This window comes from Rhincodon typus, chromosome 14 (genome assembly GCF_021869965.1).
Source record: "Rhincodon typus isolate 14 chromosome 14, sRhiTyp1.1, whole genome shotgun sequence".
In the NCBI taxonomy this organism is placed as follows: domain Eukaryota; kingdom Metazoa; phylum Chordata; class Chondrichthyes; order Orectolobiformes; family Rhincodontidae; genus Rhincodon; species Rhincodon typus.
The window spans coordinates 26,668,445-26,691,479 of NC_063345.1; the positions used below are offsets into that span (position 1 = coordinate 26,668,445).

Genomic DNA, 23,035 nt, shown 5'->3' on the forward strand with positions numbered 1-23,035 from the left:
GATGCTGCTTGGCCTGCTGTGTTCATCCAGCCCTGCACCTTGTTGTCAGTAGATCATGATTAATCTGATTATAACCTGAAATTCTGAGTCCTGCCCATCCATGATGACGATGCTTAATAATCATCTGTCCATCTCTGCCTTAAGAATATTCATGAACTCTGCATCCACTACCTTTTCAGGAAGTGAGTTGCAAAGACTATGACTGGCAGATAAAAATTTGCCTCATTTCTGTTTTAAACAAACAACCCATTATCTTTTGACAGTGACCCCTAGTTCGTTCTTTTCCTCGAAGAAGAAATATCCTCTCCGTATAACCTTGTTAAAACCTTTCCAGGATTTTGTGTTTCACTCAAATCACCTCTAACTCTTCTGTACCCTAATGGATATAAGCCTAGGCTGTCTAGCCTTTCTTGAAAAGACATCTTACCCATTCTAGGGTTAGTGTGATAAACCCCTTTTCTGAACTGCTTCCAGTGTATTTACATTCTTATATCGGATTACTAATGCTGTACGCAGTTCTCCAAATGTGGTCTCCTCAATGTCGTATAGAACTGATGCATAACTTCCTGACTGTTGTGTTTAATTTTCCCTTGTAATAAATGATAATGTGCTATTATATTTCCTACCTACTTGCTGAACTTGCATAAAAACTTTACACAATTTGTGCATTATAACATCCTTTGAATGTCAGATCTCTGCAATCTCAACTGTTACATGATTTTTTTTATTATTCCTGCAAAAATGGATAATTTCACATTTTCCCATAGGATACTCCTTTGCCAGATCTTTGCCCACTCGCAACTTATCTGTATCCTTTTTTAGCCTTCTTATTGTCCACTTCACAACTTAGCTTCCTTGCTATCTTTGTGTTCTTTGGTATGTGCCATGTCAAAATATGTTCCATTCCTTCTTCAATGCCATTCGTGTAAATTATAAAAGTTAGAGGCACCAGCACTGGTCCCAGTGTCACACCATCGTTACACCATACCAACCTGAAAGAAAAATATTTCAAACCTACCAACTCCCATAACTACCTAGAATACACCTCCTCTCACCCACCTTCCTGCAAAAAGGCCATCCCCTGTTCCCAGTTTCTTCGCCTCCGCCGCATCTGCTCCCGAGATGAGGCATTCCACTCCCGGACATCTCAGATGTCCTCTTTTTTTCAAGGACCGCAACTTCCCCTCCACAGTGGTCGAGAATGCCCTCGACCGTATCTCCCGCATTTCCTGCAACTCCTCCTTCACACCCCCTACCCGCAATAACAACCAAAACAGAATCTCCCTTGTCCTCACGTACCACCCCACCAACCTCCAAATCCAACGCATCATCCTCCGACATTTCCGCCATCTGCAATCTGACCCCACTACCAAAGACATTTTTCCCTCCCCACCCTTATCTGCTTTCCGGAGGGACCACTCTCTCTGTGACTCCCTTGTCCGCTCCACACTCCCCTCCAGCCCCACCACCCCCGGCACTTTTCCCTGCAATTGCAGGAGGTGCTACACCTGCCCCTACACCTCCCCCCTCACCCCCATCCCAGGCCCTAAGAAGACCTTCCACATCAAACAGATGTTCACCTGCACATCTGCTAATGTGGTATACTGTATCCGCTGTATCCGCTGGTCCTGTTGTGGCCTCCTCTACATCAGGGAAACCAAGCGGAGGCTTGGGGACCGCTTTGCGGAACACCTACGCTCAGTTCGCAACAAACAACTACACCTCCCAGTCGTGAACCATTTCAACTCCCCCTCCCACTCCTTGGACGCCATGTCCATCCTGGGCCTCCTGCATTGCCACAATGATGCCACCTGAAAGCTGCAGGACCAGCATCTCATCTTTCGCTTGGGAACCCTGCAGCCCAATGGTATCAATGTGGACTTCACAAGCTTCAAAATCGCCCCTCCCCCGACTGCATCCCAAAACCAGCCCAGCTCGTCCCCGCCTCCCTAACCATTCCTCCCACCCCCATCTCCTACCCACTAACCTCATCCCACCTCCTTGACCTGTCCATCCTCCCTGGACCGACCTATCCCCTCCCTAACCCCCCACCTACATTCACCTTTACTGGCTCCAATCCCGCCTCTTTGACCTGTCTGTCTCCTCTCCACCTATCTTCTCCTTTTATCTGTCTTCTATCCGCCTCCCCCTCTCTCCCTATTTATTTCAGAACCCCCTTCCCCTCCCCCATTTCTGAAGGGTCTCGACCCGAAACGTCAGCTTTCCTGTTCCTCTGATGCTGCTTGGCCTGCTGTGTTCATCCAGCTCTACACCGTGTTATCTCAGATTCTCCAGCATCGCCAGTTCCTACTATCTCCAAAAAACATTTAGGCCTAGTCTCTGTTTCCTGTTAGCCAGCCAATCGTTTTGCCAACATACTGTCCCCTGCACCATAAATTTTTATTTACCACAGTCACCTATGATGTAGCATCTTAGCAAATGCCTTCTGGAAATCTAAGTAGAGGACATCCACCAGCTCCTGTTTAGCCTAGGCACATGTTACTGCCAAAATAAAACTCCCAATAGATTTGTTAAACATGATTTTGCTTCCATAAAACTATATTAACTTTGCCTGAGTACCTTGAAACTGTCTTCGGCCCTGTTGTAGTTTCTTTCATCATAGCTTCTAATATTTTCCCAATGACAGATGTTAAGCTAACAAGCCTGTAGTTTTCAGTTTTCTGCTTCCCTTTTTGGATATACAGACCTTCCCCGAATCAAGATGGTTTTGCAAAATTCAAACCAATCAACTATCTCAATAGCCATTTCTTTTAAGACCTTGTGCACAATATATTCTTGATTCACTTTTTCAAGTCTAATTTCCAAGGCTTGACTTGGAGTAGCACAGTTATCGTTGAATCAAAAATCATTGGTTCCAGCACCACTCCAGAAAATGGAGCACACAACCTGTGTGAATTATTTGATGGAGTGCTCAGCACGTTTTGGACTGGGAAGGGTACTTTTTATTTTCTGAGATACATCAAACGTTAACCATCTGCTTCCATGTCCCAATCGAAAAGTTTTGGTGTAGTTATTCAAATAAGAGCAGGAAAGGTCTATTCAGTGTTTGTTTCACTGACAACCCAAACTGAATATTTGTTGTTTATTCTCATACCATTTTTGAGCATTTCCTCCATGCTATTTAGCTGCAGCATTTGGCTACGTTATAGTATTGATCACCTCCAAAAATATTCTTTTGTTTGGGAGATACGGAGGGTGCGACAGTCATAAATGGAAGAATTTTTTTTTCGGTATTTGTTGTCACATACCTAATACACTGTATTTGTGTACCACAGTGGTATGCTTCCAAATCCATTTTCTTAATTTGTTGCCCTTTATCCTCAAGTAAAATTAATTGTAAGACAACCATGGAAATGTTACATTACAGAAAGAGGCATTCAGCTCATTGTGTTTGCCTTGGCTGAATAAACTCACCACCATTCTAATCCCCCTTACTGCCACCTCGTCTGTAGCTTTGCAGGTTACACTGCTTCAAGTGTAGGTGCAGTTTTCTTTTAAATGAGTTGAAGGTTTCTGGCTCAACCGCCAGACTGGACAGTGAATTCCAATATGCACCACCCTTTGAGTGAAAAGGTGTTCCTTCATGTCCTGTTTAATCCTTCTACCGATCACCTTAAATCTATGCCCCATGATAATTGATTTCTATTAATAAGGGAAGCAAGTTGTCTTTGTGCACTCTACCCAAGTTCCTCATAATTTTGTACATCTTGATAAAGTTGTCCCTCAGCTTCCTTTCGTTCTAAGGAAACAACCCTGCCAATCTTTCCTCATAGTTGCAATTTGCAAGCTTTGATAGCATTCTTGTAAATCTCCTCTGTACACTCTCTTAAGCAATTATGTCCTTCCCTAATATGGTGACCATAACTGTACATAATCTCCGCCAGCTGTGGCTGAATAAGTCTCATATAGTCCCAACGTTGCATCCCTGTTCTTGTATTCAGTAACTCGCCTAATGAAAGAAAGCATCCCTTGTGCCTTCTTTACCACATTATGCATTTGACTTGTATCTTCACTGAACTGAGGACATGCACTTTGAGATTTCTCAACACTCTCTGTACCTTGGTGTTTATTATGTATTCCCTTGCTTTGCTTGCCCTCCCAAATGTGCAGCCTTACACTTCTTTAGGTTGAAATCCCCTAGTCACTTTTCTGCCCACTCAACCAAGTCATTGATACCATTTTGCAGTCGACAGCCATCCCCTTCACTGTCAAGTAGCTGGAAAATTTTGGTGTTATATTCAAATTTCCCAATCAAGCCTTGCAAGCATTAATCTACATCATTAATGTACACCACAAATAGCAAGGGACCTGACGCTAAGCCGTGTGGAACACCACTGGAAACAGCTTTGCATTCGCAAAATCATCTGCCAGCTATTACCCTTTTGCTTCTTGTCACTGAGCCAATTTTGGATCCAACTTATCACTCTTCCTGTATCTCATAGGCTTTAATTTATCTGAACAGTCTGTCATATGGGATTTTGTTGAATTCTTTACTAAAATCAATTGAGACAACATCTACTACCTGATGATTATTAATCCTTCTTGTTACTTCCAAATTCATTTAAGTTAGTGAGATATAATATTCCCTTAACAAAGCTGTGTTGATGAGCACTTTGTTATCCATGCCTTTTCAACTAACAGCTAATCCTGTTTATCAATATTGGTTCCAATTTTTTGCCCACCACTGAGGTCATACTGACTGACGTATCATTATTTTGCATGTCGCTCACACCCTTTTTTGAATAATGCTTGCCAACCTCCAGTCCTGTGGTACATCACCTTTTATCTAGGAAGACCTCTGTTTCTTCCACTTCCAGATATCTAATTACTTGCACAGCAACGCCAGCCGCTGGCAAGATACTCTCCCTTAGCTCGAATCATGCAAAGTTACTTGTTTTCTTTTTAAGAATATAGGTTATTTTCTCAAATTGTTCTTTGTTGAAGTGTTCATGTGCCCCATGACTTTCGCAGGTGCTGTTGCAATGTGGCTGTTGCCTGGCACCATTTTGAGCTTGGCTGCTGTCTTTTCAACGTTCTAACTTGGGGGGGGGAGGAGAGTGTGGATCAAGGTCATGGGAACAATACCAACGTGAGACCCATATAACCACTTGGCATTTGCCAAGCACCTGTATATCATCTGATGTGCCATGTGAGCATACTGACTGAAAAATCTGACAGAGGCCACTTTGCGAAATAACATAACATGCGCCCAATTGTCTGGTCAAAGAAATGGGCTTTTTGGAACCTTTTGAAGGAGGGGGGAGAGAGAGAGACACACACACAAGTTGACAGAGAGAATTTGTAAGTTTAGTCCCGAAAGGCCCTTACCTGGTACGTAAGGCCAGGAAAATTGTGGAGGAGTTGCAAAGAGTGCTCAGAGGGTCAGGTAGGACTGGAGGTGACTGAGAATAAGGTGACCGTGAGGCCGGGGAGCGGATTTGGAGGGGTGGTCAAACTTGAAAGGGTTCAGATGTACAAGGATGTTGCCAGGTTGGAGGGTTTGTGCCAGGGGAGAGGCTGAATAGGCTGGGGCTATTTTCCCTGGAGTGTCGGAAGCTGAGGGGTGACCTTATAGAAGTTAGTAAAAATTATGAGGGGCATGGATAGAGTGAATAGTCAAGGTCCTTTCCCTCGGGTAAGGGAGTCCTGAACTAGGAGACATATTTTTAAGGTGAGAGGAAAAAGACTTAAAAGGCACCCAAAGGGTAACTTTTTCACACAGAGGGTGGTTTGTATGTGGAATGAACTGCCAAAGGAAGTGTTAGATGCAGGTACAGTTACAACATGTAAAATAAATTTTGACAGGTACATGGAGAGGAAAGATTTAGAGGGATGTCCCATTTGCCTGCGTTTGGCCCACTAGTTTAGTTCATGGAAACTTGATCGACATGGACAAGTTGGACTGAAGGGTCTGTTCCTGTGTTCTATGACTCTGTGTATCAAATGTTTTGAAGACTCTGTATGTCTGTGATATAAGAAACAAAGTGAAGAAGTAAACACGGTTCAGATTTTAATTTATAATGGGTTGTCTTGTGATAGCCAAGATTCTTATTCCAGTAGCCATTTTGAGTGCTTCTCTTTTGTATCTGTTTCTTAACAGATTTTATCCCAGATTCAGAAGTATGACAACCTAATTACACCTGTTGTGGATTCTTTGAAATACCTCACTTCCTTGAACTATGATGTCTTGGCATGTATCCTTTTTTTTAAAAAACAGCTGTGTGTTCATGTTAATTAAAGATCATCAGTTGTAACATAAACTGCAACTTTTGCTTCCTGATTAGAAATGGAACGATGAGCAATTTCCTGGTTCTGCAAGTCCAATTGTGCCTCAGTAATGCCTCAAATGATCTGATTTACATCCCATAGTGGCAGAGATTTTGGGAGGCTGCTGGCTGCCAGTGAGGGCTGGGTCAGAGGCCTGCCTGTCTGCACCAGCACTGCTGGCTGCCAGTGAGGGCTGGGTCAGAGGCCTGCCTGTCTGCACCAGCACTTTACTGCAGTTTAATTTGTTTAAAAAAAAGCAAAGAAAATCCCTCGGTCATTTGTCCCTCACATGCACTGCGCCCACCCTTGCGTGTTTCTCTCTCTCTCACACACCCACACCATCCATTGTTAACCCATGCCATTTCATACCCTATGCCCATCTATGCTTTCCGAAGGCACTTTGTATCCCCCGTGTCTCTCTGCCCACACCCCTGTGGCACTTAATACCCCCATGCCAATTAATAGCCATGGAACCACCACCCTGGCATTTTGAACCTTTCATGCAAACCGTGTGAACCTGCATGCTCTTTGCCCTTCCACCTTCACTGTCAAATCTCCTCATATTTACCAATCCTCAGAGCCATACTGACATTAAATAGAGTTGACATCACGATTTAAGGAATGCATTCTCACTGATTTTGGAAAAAAAGTTCAATACGTTGAATTTCCTTCTCATAATCTGTCATGAATGTGAACATTTTGTATTCTTAGTTCTCAGGGTTGTGCGTGTTTTGGGCGTATTCTTGTGTACGTGTTGTAATATCAAAGGGTATTCTAATCCCTACCCCAAGGTTTCTGGTGACAATATCCATATCTCATCTCTCCAAAGGATTACCATCATTATCCAGAATAAAATTTTGAAGCCGAAATGCTCTGACTTGACGCACTCTCGGCTCCAGACAGTGGGGATACCAAAATGAATTTTAAGTGGAAACAGCTGCCCACTTAATAAAAACCGAAAGAACTGCGGATGCTGTAAATCAGAAACAAAAAGAGAAATTGCTGGAAAAGGTCAGCGGGTCTGGCAGCATCAGTGGAGGGAAAGCAGAGTTGATATTTTGGGTCGAGTTACCCTTCCTCAGAACGCAGTGCGAAACATTACCTCTGATTTCTCTCCACAGGTGCTGCCAGATCTGCTGAGCTTTTGCAGCAATTCCTGTTTTTTCAGCTGCCTACTTAACTGATCAGCCATCTATGTGAATGTCACTTATGTGAGGCCCGTGCTGTCCCCACACCTGCCCTAATTGAAATCATTTTGATTCATTTGGGGTAAGACTAACTGATTTGAGGGATATTTACCTTTTTTGTCTTGGGTCTAAAAATCCAAGTCTTAATGTTCTATATGTTCAATTATTTGTCAGTTGGTAAAAATAATGTCCAAAATTTCTGAATAGTTCTGAACTAATTTTGTTTGATTTCTCCCTGGTAACGCTGAAAAACTGTTTATTTTAGTTAATCTTACTTCTGCAATACATTTAAAACACATGTGGTATGAGAGTTTTGGAGCATATTTTAAATGTGTACAATTCATGGGATCCATTCTGGTTTGTTCATTACAATATCAGTTTGCGCTGTTTTCCAGTCTCCCTGTCACCTGTCAGATTTGTGCAGTCAAGCATGCCTGTGGATTAGGGATGTGAGATGTCTCCAAAAGGCAAAATTACGTCCAGTTTACACGTTCAACCTCCATACGATGTTATTTTAGTTTCATTTGAAGCAGAAGTAATGTTGGAAAGAAGAGTAAGTTAATTAAGTGTCATGGTGGGAGGAGGGGAAGGTTCGAGTTGAGGTGTTTTATTAAAAGTTGGTGAAAATATTTAAGGGCCATTGAATGGGATTGATGAAATATGATACATTGATGGAATCTAAGAAATATTTAATGTAATGTGATAGTAAGTAGATATTTAGCAATTCAAAGGAAACACAGCATCATTTATCCTTGGGCAATAAAAACAACTCAGCAATAATTTGAAGGTGACAGTATAAATGATAGACCATGCAGGCAGAAACTATCCGAAGGTGTATAATTGTCCTTGGATTAATTTTGGTGGTGGGTTGGGCAGAGAAGTTGACAACCCATCATTGCCTTCCAGTGATGAAACTAGAATATTTTGACAATTTAAGTCTTTTCCATTTGTGTTCTAAAACAAGGGAAATAATTATCCCTTGTATCTGAAATTTGCGTAGTTTACTGTTTTGCCCATTCAATTCAAATCTAACAATTTTAGAATCACTGACCTTGATGAAAAATATAAATCCAAAACATTAGTCCAAAAATAGAATTCTGTCATCAATTCCATCCTAACATAAATTCTTGGGCTTTTTGTGTTTGAATGTGAAGAAATGCTTTGACCTCTCAGATTTCAGTATTGCATGCAGTTGCTTAAAATAATTTTCAACATCTGTAAGTTAATTACTTTATATTAGTTTTGTGGTTTTCTTTAACCTGTTGGCAAGATTGCATCATTGAAGCGCTGGCCAATCCTGAGAAAGAGAGAATGAAGCATGATGACACCACCATCTCTACCTGGTTGCAGAGTCAGTGGAATTTTTATTTTCGCATTGTTGCTACTATAACTAATAATTTATGTTTAATAATGTCTGCATCTAGAGTTCAATAAAGTTGAGGAATACTAGGTACATATGTTACAAATAAATTATTGTAAATGTAAAACGTCAAGGTACGTGCCCCTTCCAGCATAAATTCTGACTAAAAATGGTTCTTTGTAAGTTTCACATGGTTACATTCTATGCCAATTTTTTTTTCATTCAAACTTTGAAGATTTGAAGGGTTTTTAAATTTTTTATTCTGTTAATACACAAGTATCTCTTTTATTTTGAAATGGTATAATGAAAACGTGAATTTATATTTTTGAACAGGTCTGGCAAGTTTTTGTGGTGCCATTTTCAGAAAATATCCAATAGAACTTACTGGTCTTCTGCAGTATGTTGCTAACCAACTGAAAGCTGGGAAAAGGTACAGTTACTATATGAAAAGGAAACATGGATTTTTATTTGATGTTATACATATCAGGTTTGATAATTGGCCTGATTTTTGTCTTTTGGTTATCTCCTCATGAAGAGAAAGCTGAGACACAATTGTGCTTGAATCCTCGTTCATAATAATTTTACCCTCTTCTCACGTTGCATGAATAACTACAATTCTGTAGCCTTAATTAATGTACAATAAAGGAATAGTCATGTTTTAGAGATGTATGGGTAGCATAAACATCTCTTGCTTCTGATATTATTGCTAGTTTATATTCAATTTACTCTTCAACTTGTTTAATATAGTTTTGATTTGCTGATCCTAAAAGAAGTGGTGCAGAAGATGGCTGGTATTGAAATTACAGAGGAAATGACGACAGAACAATTGGAAGCTATGACTGGTGGAGAACAGTTAAAAGCCGAGGCAAGGCATTTTTGCATGCTGAAAGTTTTGTGAATGGTGACGTAGGACAATACCAAACATTGATGGGTTTTAGTAAAGGAACTGCTGAAATTTGAGCTATGAGAAAGATAATTCCTTGATGTGTCGATTCTGGTATGCTTGGCTCTGCACTGAAGTAAATAGAAAGCACAAATACAAAGTTTAGAAATATAATGGAGTACACCAAGTACTTGAAGTTAGTGGCCTGAATGATGCCTTTTCTTTTATGTTTAACCAGTTTGCAAAATTTTATAAACATCGAGTGAATTATTACATTAGCTAATTCACATTTTATTTGCGACTTAAGCCTGAGGAAACAACTTCATTTTTTACACTATTTGCATAAATCGATTTAATTTGTGATGCATAATAGGTTATCAAATCAATACGTACTATTTTTTTGACTTGTACCAAGTGAAAACTATAACATTCATTAAAATTTTTTGTGACAATTATTATTTTGGATTGGCTTTGAAAGTAGAGCTTATTGTGTGGCAGAGGTCGTACGTTGCTTGATATTTTACTTTTATTATTTGGTGCAAACATTGAAATTAGTTATTAAATTTGGGTTTTTGACTTAATAAGATCAGTTATGTTACGTGCAAAGATGAAAATGCTAAAATTTTAAAATTAGAAAACGTGTTTTAAAATGTTGATTGGGGAAGGAGTAACTTGTGTATCATGGTAGAATATTTTTGCTTCTGTTTTCAGGGCGGTTACTTCGGACAGATCAGGAACACAAAAAAGTCATCGCAACGGCTAAAAGATGCACTGCTGGACCATGACCTGGCACTTCCTCTTTGTCTCCTCATGGCACAGCAGAGAAACGGTGTTATTTTCCAGGAAGGGGGTGAGAAGCACCTCAAATTAGTTGGAAAATTATATGACCAAGTAAGCATTACAAATATGCGAAGAATTAGATTAATAATTTTTATAGCATTTTTTTATTGACAGTGGAACTGTAATATTCCTTGATGGTTACTTAAATTCTGTTTCTCAGGTAGCTGATTCATATTTGAAAAGTGCTGTCTGTTTCAGACAAATCAGTCTGATTGCTCAGCACCACGTACATTAGCGTAAAAATCAACCGTCACCCCTACCAACAAGCTGCGATTGCAAAATGTACTCTGTAAAGAATACACTGCAGTTACTTACCAAAGCTTCTTTTGCAACACCTTCCAAATCTTCTTCTTCAGCTAAATGGGCAAGGAAAGAAAGTACATGGGAACATAATCACTTCCGTCATCTCCTCCAACTCTCATACAGACTTGGATACATGTTGTTATCTCTTCATAATGTTTGGTTAAAAAATCAAGCTTGTGATTTGAGAACATTGCAGGAGCGCTTTCACTGTTTAGACTACTGATTTAAGGTGTTCACCATTGTCCTTCTAGCTCGCAACTCAACAAAACAAATATTATTTGTCAAAATGTTTCTTGCACTTACAATGCAAGTGTTGGATATCATTTCTGATATGGGTATATTTATCTCATTCAAGAATTGTATTGTTAGTTTTTTGCTTAAGGATTGATTATTTTCTAGTATTGGTGGTTCTTTTCAAATTGCAAAAAGTCTTCCTCTGTGTCTTTCCAAATAATTCTGCCCAGTTTTATGCTGCAAAAGATGTCTCCAATTACATTGCAGCATTAAACATCTCCTCGGTACATCTATTTTTTATCTTAAAAACAAGAACTGGAAAAACAGTGAATGCTGTAAGTAAGAAACAAAAACAGAAGTTGCTGGACAAGCATAGCAGGTGTGGCAACATCTGTGAAGAGAAACCAGAGGTCATGTCCAGTGACTCTTCCTCAGAACTGAATTTCTCCACACAGATGCTGCCAGACCTACTGAGCTTTTCAAGCAACTTCTGTTTTTGTTATCAAACAGATAAAAATAGAAACAATCATACGGTATCGTGGAAAAATGCACTTTAATGCTGAGCACATTTCAAAATCACACACCCAACTCATGATCTGCTTTTCTCAGCCAAAAATGTATATTATTATTCCAGTGAGCCAAAGTGTGCAGTTATTCAATTGGATAAATAATAGACTTTCAGAATCTATTCTACATATGTTTCTGTTTTGGTTCTGTTACCTTGCAACTAATAAAATCTTTTCTTGTTGCACTTTACATTTGAACTCTGGGACTGCAAATAAGAGTACAGAAGTAGATTGGCATACCACTGGAGAGATAGGGCTCGATTTGTTATCCAGTTGATTTGGACTTAATACTAGCACATGCATGTGCAGTTATTTCATATTCTTTTTGCTTTTTAAAATTAAAAACATCCAAGAAGTATTAACACTAGCATTCAGTAACTCTTGCTCCATTCGTCCTGATGCTGCCTGAATTATATCAGATTTTAAGCCTGATCTTCAATTATATATTTTATTTGTGTAATAGATGATTTGACAGCCAGCAGTTTTTATGCATTATATCATAGAAACAGCGAATCTTTGTGTTCCTTATTTATCCACCTGACAAACAAAAAAAGTAGATCTACATCAGATTGGCTCCCCTCCAACTTAGGAATTTATTATTTTATGCTTTCTGCTGTATCTTTAAGATTTTGATCCCATCTTGGTTCAGTGTAATCTTTCATTTGCATATATTGCAGAGTTTCTCGGAAGCTGTGACCTCCTTGCCCAACTGATTTTCAGGCAAAATACTGCAGGAGCTGTAAATCTGAATTAAAAGCAGGAAATGCTGGGGTCATTCAGCCAATTGATGAGGCCTCTTCTGGAACACTGTCCAGTTCTGGTCACCCTGTTATTGAAAGGATATTATTAAGATGGAGAGGGATCTAAAGAGATTTACCAGGATGTTGCCAGGTGTGGAAGGTTTGAGTTACAAAGAAAGGCTGGATAGGCTGGGACGTTTTTTCAATGGAGCATCGGAGGTTGAGAGGTGACCTTAGAGAAGTTTATAAAATAATGAGGGGTATAGATAGGGTTAATGTAGATTAGGGGACACATTTTAAAGGTAAGAGGAGAGAGGTTTAAAAAAGATGTGAGGGGTAATTGTTTTTAGACAGGATGGTTCATGTGTGGATGTGAGTGCAATTACAACGTTTAAAAGACATTTGTATAAGTAAATGAATAGGAAACATTTGAAGGGATAGTTTAGTTTCGTTTGAGTTTGTTTGGCATGGACTGGTTAGACCAGAGGGTCTGTTTCCATGCTGTATGACTCTATGACTTTAAATAAAAATTCAGCTCAGTACAGTTTTGTTCCAAGTGTATGAAGAAATGAACGCAAGTGAACTGAGAAGGACTGACCATGAAATGAAGCCAACATTTGACAGTGTGGCATCAAAGAGGGTTGACACACCTAAACACAAAAGATGATGATTATGGTTCTTGGAGATGAATCATTTCAGTCTCAGGACATTGTTACAGGAGTTCCTCCAAGTAGTGTCCTCAGCCCAACAGTCTTCCACTGATTCAATGATTTTGCCTCTATCATCAATTTCAAAATAGTACTGTTCCCAACTCCCCAGCTGTTGAAACAGTTGGTATCCAGATACATTCAGGCTTCGCTGATGGCAGGTAACGTTTGTGCTAAGTGCTAGGCAGTGACCATATCCAGCAAGAGAGAATCTTAAGATCTCCCTTAGATATTCAGCAATGTTATCATCACTGAATTTCCCCACTATCAACACCTTGGGTATTAGCATTGACCAGAAACAGTCATGCATCAACCATGTAAATCCTGTGGCTACTAGAATAGGTTAGAGACTGAGTTCTGAAGCTTCCTGACTGTCCAAAGTCTGTTGAGGATCTACAAGGTCAATTGACCCCTTGAAGTCAGTATGCTTGATGTTTCACCTTTATTATTTTTCTCAAATTTGGCAGAAAAACTTGTGATTGGCTTCTTTTTGCTTCTGTATAAAGCTAGTTCGCTGCATTTATTTTATTGGAGAGAGATAACATTCAAGGTAATCAGCACTTAAACTTTGTGGCCGATTGAGGAGGCTGCAAAGAGGGGAATCAGTTCACCCTTTGTCTTCCGGTCATACAGAGCTTAATTAATGTTTCAGGTCTGGGAACGTGGGAAATAACCTGCATTTAGATGGTTTTGACTTTTGTTTTCCCTTGTCTTTGGTGAAATAGCCTGAAGCCTCATAACTTTGGGGAAATGCCTAGTGTGAGATTGATCAAAATCATGTTTGTTACAAAACAAGTAAAACCTGTGGCGAAGCCATTACTTTTAATATAGTGACAGGTTTCCTTTGAAGAAGCAAGTGTTTAAAGCGGAGTAAATAAAATTCAAAAGATCCACAATAATAACTGGATTAGGTCGGGAGGTGGCTAAAGATGCTGCTGTCAATGACTTTGATGTTATGGTTCAATAAGTTATGCTGTTTTGGTACTTGGAGAATAACAAACAAGTTTTTCACAAATAAAAAGAGAAAATTTAACAGAAACAGAGAAAATAAGAGGAGGAGGAGATCCTGCAATCCACTGTCCCCCATTCAGTATGAGCATGGCTAAACATCCGACCCTGTACCCTGTTCCCACTTTCTTCCCATACTCTTTGATCCCTTCAGTCCTAAAAATTATAGCTAACTCTTCCTTGTTCAAGGTTTTGGTATTGACTGTTTTCTGTGGCAGATCAGTTTCTACCAGCTGCAAGAGCCCCATTTGGCAAGGAAGTTTGTCTGCTTTCATATCTGTTCTGCATCATCAAGACTGCAACATAGAGTCACTTTGAGACAGAATTTGGTGGTCTTTATTGTCAGGGAAGTTTGTGAGAATTATATTGGTATTATGGATTGCATTATTTTATAATTAGGATTGGAACAGATGAGATAAGATGACATTTGGTGTATGCTAGCACTGACTGCCAGAACTGGATAACAAGATAATTTTATTTCTGAACTCAATTTGACCACAGCACAAGCTTCCTGGGCACTATGGAAAAGAATTGGATCTCGTCGTTGATGTCACGGAGAGATTGTTTTTGTTATGATAGTGAAAAATAACAGTGTTTACCTGTAAATTTTTTTTTTTGCTTTATTTTTGTCTTTTCAGTCTGTGCAGTTCATGTTGTCTATTGAAACCTGTTACAGAAGTGCAGATGTTACGAGTGCCAAATGAATGGTTGTCATACTTTTAAGCTTAAAGATAGTCCACTCTGATTTATGAAATAAGGTACACAATGCCTGTAAATCAAATTTGAAGGCCAACCTAAACGCACCCTACTTTTTTTTTTGGTAGTGCCATGATACCTTGGTGCAATTTGGAGGATTTTTAGCTTCAAATCTAAGTACAGAAGACTACATCAAACGAGTGCCTTCAATTGATGTTCTTTGTAATCAGTTTCACACACCACATGATGCTGCGTTTTTCTTATCCCGTCCCATGTATGCGCACCACATTTCGGTAAGTGCAATCTTTTATTTGGCAGCTGCTTTGCAGTTGATGTGGAAGGTTACTATTATGGCAACACGTCTTCATTCTTTTTCAGGAGTGTATTCTGTTGATGCATGTCAGGAAATGAGACTTTTAAAAGTTTGCTGACCAATAATTTGACGGACTGACAGAATTATCACAAATATAATCAAAATAATAATAATCAAATAATTAATAATCATCAAATCAATGATCAAATAATCACAAAGCCAACATTCAAATCATCCATCATCCAACTTTATTTGTAATAAAATACCAGTTTGGTTTTACGGGCAATGATTGAGCTATTGCCCTCCATTCCCATTTTCCTTTCTGTACCGCCCTTCCAGTTGGGCCTTTTAAGTGACAATCTGATAGAGGCCCACATTATATGAAGCCTCGGAAAACAAAACTCAGAACCTGAACCAAGAGAATTCAGCTTTTTTGAGACTATTGCAATTAAAGTTTGGATCTTTGATAATGTCTGGTGCTTTTGACAGAGGAAATGCAGCATGGGTACTGAGAACTAAAACAAGGGAAGTAAAATTTCTGAATCAGCATGAGGCAATTCTGAATCGACTGTTGACTATCAACTGAGTTTATTTAATACTTGTTGTTAAAGGAATATGTTTGGAATCCTATCACTTTCACTGCAAGGTGCACAAGTAGTCTTGTTAAAATATGGAAGAAAAATTATGAGTTAGGTTGAGGGCTGGATCAGAAGTATGCCTTTGTAAAATTCTTCCAATTTTAATTTTTATTTCCAAATATGTTTAATGTTACAGCAGACAAAGAAATAATGTTTTTTTTTCATTTTTCTTCCAAGTTATTTCAGAGTTTTATTATTTAATGGATTTTGGACTTGGGTTTATTTTGTGATTAATTGTTTTAATTGGTTCTGGGAGTTGTGTTGGCTGTGGCCAATATTTTGTTTCTATTTTCTGGTCACTGCTTGTGATCATGAAGCAGAAATTGTAGTCTATATTTCAAAAGTTAGACATCACTATTAACATTTTATAGTCAGCGTTTGTGTCTAGAATAATAAAGGCCATCAGATTATTCTGTGTTCATGCTCTATCCTCTGGCTAATTTCAACTCTGTGCATAATTTCTGGGTCGATTTTCTCCTTCCTTATGTGTGAGAATAATAAGTGTGATGACCTCATTAGGTGAGAGTCCAAAATTCATTCTCGCTGCTGAGAAAAACACTCACACTGAAGTCCTTCCTTGCCAGATGGTGTGATCAAATTCTCGCCATATGAAGCTGATCCCCATGCATTTGCATTTTATTAATTACACAATTGAACCTGTTAACTCACCCTTCCCCAATTAACTTCCTTAGTCAAAAAACTCAACACTTAAAAACAAAATTTTGACACTTAAAAAGAAAGCTGATACGTGTTTAGCTTGCTCCTCAGCATCGAGTCCAGGTGAGTTCTCAGCTATGCCAGCCACTTTCCTTTTCTCAACTCTGTCTGAACTGCAGCATGTACCTCCATAGTCAATAGCAGTAATCTCCCTGGACGCACTATCCACGCAACAGTGCAATGGCAATACATGAGCCTCAGAGCAGTGGGTTGCTGTCAATCAGGCAGGCTCAGGCATCACTTGATGGTGAAGAGGGAGTCTCTGTGAGCAGTCCAAAAATCCACTGCTGGCTTAAAGATGGCTTGAGTTGACATGATAATGGTGTGATGAGTCCGCTACAGTTGATTCGTAAAAGGGCGAATGTGTTCGAGGAGGAAGAAATGCAGGAGAAGCAGAAACCTTCTCAGGAGGATGATGGGCAAAGGCCTGATAGACTCCGAGAGGCCAGAGGTAATCTAATAACTGACCACTTCCAGGTTTACTGAGCTGGGTGGCGATTTTCTATTTGCAAATTTTGATGTCATGAGCGCAGTGGCACTCATCCTTCTACTTTTTAACTTTTAGTTTTCCAATGGTTTGAGTTTATGATGTTCATAGCTCTAGTCAGTAAAAAGGCAGTTGTTGGTTTCAATTTATCTCTGATATCCTCACTTCCATGAAAGTTGGTGTGTCTGTATACCATTTCCATGACGGCACTGTTAACGATAAAGCAGCGGTTAAACACTGAATACCTCCATTAGATTACGGTGCTGTGTGTTGGTCATAGAATCGTAGAGTCATGCAGCACGGGAACAGACCCTTCGGTCCAACTCGTCCGTGCCGTTATTGGAGTATTGGTAAGTTATTGGAGAGGTTACTGAGGGACAGGATCAATCAACATTGGGATAGTCAGCATGGATTTGTGCGCGGGAAGTCATGTCTGACAAATCTTTGAGTTTTTCAAAGAAGTAACCAAGAGGATAGATGAGGGTCGAGCAGTGGATGTTGTCTGTACGGACTTTAGTAAGGTCTTTGACGTAGTCCCGCACGGCAGGCTAGTCATGAAAGTTAGGTTGCATGGGATCCAGGGAAAGCTCGCTAATTGGATTCAAAATTGGCTTAATGGTAGGAAGCAGAGGGTGATAGTTGAGGGTTGTTTCTCAGACCGGAGGCCTGTGACAGGTGGTGTGCTACAGTGGTCGGTGCTGGTGCCTTTGTTATTTGTTATTTACATAAATGATCTGGATGTGAATGTACAAGGCATGATTAGTAAGTCTGTGTATGATGCAAAATTAGGAGGTATTGTTGATAGTGAAGAAGATTATGTAAAATTACAGAGGGATATTGATCATATGGGGAAGTGGGCTAAGGATTGACAAATACAATTCAATACAGATAGGTGTGAGATGTTGCATTTTGGAAAGTCAAATCAAGGTAGGACTTGTACAGTAAATAGTAAAGTCCTGAGGAACAGAGGGACCTAGGAGTACAAGTACATAGTTCATCAAAAGTGGTGTCACAGGTGGATAGGGTAGAGAAGAAGGCATTTGGCATGCTGGCTTTCATCAGCCGAGGCGTTAAGTATAGGAGTTGAGATGTTATGTTACAGTTGTATAGGGCCTTGGTGAGGCCGCATTTAGAGTACTGTGTACAGTTTTGGTCACCCTGTTATAGGAAAGACATAGTTAAACTGGAAAGTGTGCAAAGAAGATTTACGAGGATGTTGCCATGACTAGTAGGCCTGATGTATCGGGAGAGGTTGGCCATGATAGGACTTTATTCCTTGGAACGTTGGAGAATGAGGGTGACCTTATTGAGGTGTATAAAATATGAGGGGCATAGATAAGGTGAATGCATACAGTCTTTTTCCCAGAGATGGGAAATTGAAAACTCGAGGGCATTGGTTTAAGGTGAGAGGGGATAGATTTAAGAAGGACCAGAGGGACAACTTCTTCACGCAGAGTGGTGCATATATGGAATGGACTGCCAGAGAAAGTGGTTGAGGCATGTACAATAGTACCATTTAAAAAAACATTTGGATAGGTACATGGATAAGAAGGGTTTAGAGGGATATAGATCCAAATGCGGGCAGTTGGAACGAGCTGAGTGGGCACCATGGTCAGCATGGACCAGTTTGGGCTGAAGGGCCTGTTTCCATGCTGTATTACTCTATGATTCAGTGACTCTATCTATCACTTTCTCTGGCAGATTATTCCACATATGAACCATCCTCTGCTACAAAACGTTGCCCGTCAGGTCCCTTTTAAATCTTTCTCCGCTCACTTTAAAAATATGCCCCTAGCTTTGAACTCCCTCTCCCTAGAGAAAAGACCCTGGCTATTCACCTTGTCTATGCCCCTCATGATTTTATAAACCTCTATGAGGTCACCCATCAAGCTGGTAGGCTCCAGTGAAAATAGCCCCAGCTTAGCCAGCCTCTCCGGCCTCGCCTTATAACTTAAAGGCTCAAGTCCTAGCAACACCCAGGTAAATTTTCGAACCAGTGAGCACAAAGTTCTTTGTGAATACATGTATGAATTTGGTTATCTGAAGAAAACAAAATTCATCAACTTTTTCAAACATAGATAAAAGAGCTGAATTCCAAACGTGAGTTGAGAGTGACTGGTCTTGACATCAAGGCTGCATTTGACTGGGAGTGGCATCAAGGAGCCCCAGCAAAACTGGAATCAGTGGGTCTCGGGGAAAACGCTTCACGGGTTGGAGTCATATCTGACACAGCGACCTTGGTTCTAAAAACTTATCAGTGCTTTCAGGGAGGCCACTCCTCATAAGGACTACCAAGGTGTCACTCACCCTGAAATTTTTCCTACTGAGAGATTGTCAATAATGATCCCTTTAATTCACATTGAAACAAAACTACACCATTATTATGCCTCAGTATTCCATCTGACGGTGCTTCTAATGTAATGAAATGCAGTTAGTAAACCTGTACAAAGTAGTGTGCCATTACAAAAATGAGCTTGTGCATTAGCCATTTCACACCCTTAAATGTAACAATATTCCTTTGAGAAGGTCAGATACAGGACAAACATTCCTTTCTGAAATGTATGGAACCGTGGCACATGCCATCATCTGTCCCACAAGAGGAGTGTTAGAGGTGACCTGTTTGGAAAAACCAGTTCCTGGCTCCTGTCCTTCAACACATTTTGTGCCTTTGTGTTCATGAGATTTATCTATAGTGCTTTGGTTGCGATTCTGAACTTCTCCGTATGTACTTAATTGAAATCACCCAATTTGTTGCCATGAAAGAATCACTGGGGTTTGAGAATAACAAAGTATCACATCCTTTGGATCATGGAATGTATGCCAGCCCCTGTCGGTTCAATAAGATACAGCACACTTACAACAGTTCAGGTTGGATATATGCTTAGAAAAATGGTTTATTTACCAAGTGATTGTCTACCTGTACCACCGATTTGCCCTTTTTTTTTTTATTGCCCTTTCTCTCCCATTACATCGAGATTCAAGCCTAACTTCTTTAACTGGGAAGAAGAAGGCTTGCTGTAAAGTATTCCCTGGTGACTTTGAAGACTTGGTTGGTCACTCCTGGCATGTTTTAACCTGGAGTTCCCAGGCCTGGTGAAAGCCTCTTATCCATACATAAGCTCGACTTCCTTGGGCTGATCAGCTACGGGCGTTGGGATCAAAAGACATGGGAAGGTGGAGGAGCAAGGCTCTTCTGTAAGGTCCAAAGAAGCAGCTGCTGCATTGCCTTTGTGTGTCCTCCATGTGTGTGCCTGCTCACAACACTTGTAAGGGGAAGGGAAAGGACATCTGGAGTGAGATAGAGGTCTGTTTTCCCTATATTGCCTTGCCATTGATGCTGAGCACCCAAGGAGTGATGGAGTACATGCCCAAATTATCTCGAGCAAACACTGAGCATTGCGCCGACCCTGGGTCTCTGCAGAGAATGCCATTCTTCCCACGGAGACAGTCATGTGCCTATTTGCCAGAGTCACGGAAGTCCTGGCAATGTGGAAGGGCTTCTCATTCTTTCCAGTTTACCATGGGTGTCTGGCACACCGGTCTGATGATCCTGGGCCTGATTCTGTAGATTGACCATGCCACTTAAGACTGAGTACAGAGGCATTGCCTTTCCAGGTGGTTCAGCAGGTGCTTGGTCTCTAGCGGTCTCTAGCAGTCTTCGGAGTGTCACAGTCGTCTGGCATTTCTTCCACACCTGCTATGGAACCATCACCAAAATGTTTCTCCAACTCTTATCTAAATGGAGTATACACTAAGATGATTGTGTTGGTGAATGGTGCATATGAACACATTGCCAATGCGTTCTCTGAGATTTCACACACTTTCCAGAGGAGGTGCTGGTGATGAGGTGTTCAGCTCTGACCTTTTTAGAGATGGTAGTTCCTGGGTAACAGTTGTGCCTCCATAAAAGGAATAGGTTATTCATTAGCCAAGGTGGAGAAAAGCTTATGAAGAGCCAAATGTTAACATCGGTACGCATCCGAAAACATCAGAGTGCTGTGTTGATTTGTGGGTTGATGAACCATTGCCGTCTCCCTGTCACCACAGTAGTAATCCTTTTCTTCCCTGAGCAGTTCAACCAATCTTTCCTCAAAAGCGGTGAGAAGCAGGAATGGAAAGAAAGGAGGCAAGGTGGTGGAATTGGTTAAGTAGAGCATTGCAGTGCTTGAGATAATGGATGTCCCAAAGTGTTTTCACGGACAGAGCCAATCTGGCAAGAGCTAAGTAACAAAAAAGTGCTGCACTTATATTGCTCGCTGTAGCCTGTAGGCAGCCAATCTCGGGGGAAGATGCAGTGAAAGAAATCTGCAGGAAAATTACAGAGAGATGCCATCCTTATAGAGCAGTTATAATGGAGAATTTTAACTCCCTGAATGTAGACTCAAGATAGTGATTATGTAAAAAGTGGAGAGCATAAATTTTTCTTGCTTGTGTTCTTGAAACTTTTCTGCAACAGTACATGCCCAATCCAACACAGAATATGCACTGTTGAATCTGGTTCTTGGAAATTTGATGAACCAAGTAAATCAGATGTCAGTAGGTGGATATTTTGGAGACAATGATCATTGTACCGGAAGATTTAGAATATCAGCATATGACTTCGGTGTAGGCCATTCAGCCCCTTGAGTCTGCTCCACCATTCAATGAGATCATGGCGAATTTGATTACAAAATCAAATTCACATTCTCATCTATCATGATAGACATTCAGCCCCTCGCTCAAAAAGTAGCTGTCTACCCTTGTCTTAAAAATATTCAAAGATTCTGCTTCCATCACCTTTTCAGTAAGAGAGTTCCGAAGACATTCATCCCTCTGAGAGAAAAGATTTGTCCAATATGTGTTTTAAATGAGCACCCCTGATTTTTAAGCAGTGACCCTAGTTCTAGATTCTGTCAGAAAGAGAGAGAGCTGCCTTCAGTGGGACAATAGAATGGCTGAGCTGGATAGAGTGGAATAAAAGGAGGGCAGGCTGCCTTCAAAGAGATGATGGTTCGGGTACAGTCAAGGTGTATATTTCTTCAAAAAAACAAGGAAGAGCAAACAAATCCAAAACTCATTAGATGAAAAAGGAGATTAAAAACTAAAAATTAAGAAGAAAAACCATATCTATGAACTGTTGGATTAAAAATATACAGTTGAAAATCAAGTGGAAGATAAAAGGTTCAGAGAGGGATGAGAAAGCAAATGTGAGAAGCAAAGAGAAAAGACTGGTCGCCAACATTAAGGAGAATCTCAAAGCTTCTATAGACACATCTACCATAAAAGAGTGGTAATATCAAGAGCAGGTTTGATTAGGGATGAAAAAGAATTTAAATATGGATGCTTGAGAAATTAAATAAATACTTCGCATCTGACTTTCTCAAGTAGTTAGATGCTACCAGTCCACGGCCACTGGAAGTTGTCAGTAGAAGGGTCCAAAATTGATGTGGAGGAAGCCATGAAGAGGCTATCAATACTTAAAACTGATGAGGCACCAAGACCAGATGAGGTCCTCTCAAGGATATTCAAGGAAATGTGTGGAAATTGCAGGTGCATTGGCTATAATGTTTCAGTGCTCACTTGACCGAGAGGAGGTTTCATAGGACTGAAGAATTGCAGACATTATGCCCTTAATCAAAAATGTTTGCAAAGATAAGCCTAACAATTGTGGACCAATCAGTTTAACCTCAATGGTGAATGTCTCGAAATAATTATTTAGTATAGAATTAATAGTCGCATGGAAGAGTAACTTTAAGGATTAATGGATTTCTGAAGGGGAGATAGTGTTTTCCTAACTAGGAGTTTTCAGAAAGGAAACAAAAGAGCTTGAAGAGGGTAATGCTATTGATGGCAATTGATGTATGAAATCTTCCAGAAAGAATTTGATACAGTGCTGCAAACAAACTTATGAAAGAAGTTCTAGCTAATGGAGTAAAGGGTACTGTAGAATCATGGATGCAAAATTGGCTGAGTAATAAAAAACAGAGTTGAGTGGCCAGTGAATATTTTTGCGACTGGAGAAAGGCTCGTACAGGTAGTTCTCCTATAACACAGTAGTTGCATTCTTGAGCGACCTCATGCTATAGAAA

General features: G+C 40.2%; 1 protein-coding gene across 1 annotated transcript in view; it reads left to right on the forward strand.

Annotated features, from left to right (window-relative positions):
* The window catches only part of LOC125484860 (THO complex subunit 2-like), a 35,485-nt gene extending 18,519 nt beyond the window's left edge, over positions 1-16,966 (forward strand). Inside the window, exons 5-11 of the mRNA XM_048605294.1 lie at positions 6,122-6,215; positions 8,746-8,826; positions 9,169-9,265; positions 9,583-9,700; positions 10,430-10,609; positions 14,941-15,105; positions 16,823-16,966. Coding sequence (XP_048461251.1) covers positions 6,122-6,215; positions 8,746-8,826; positions 9,169-9,265; positions 9,583-9,700; positions 10,430-10,609; positions 14,941-15,105; positions 16,823-16,966 — 879 coding nt within the window. The remainder of the gene's footprint in view (positions 1-6,121; positions 6,216-8,745; positions 8,827-9,168; positions 9,266-9,582; positions 9,701-10,429; positions 10,610-14,940; positions 15,106-16,822) is intronic.
* The last annotated feature ends 6,069 nt before the right edge of the window (positions 16,967-23,035 follow it).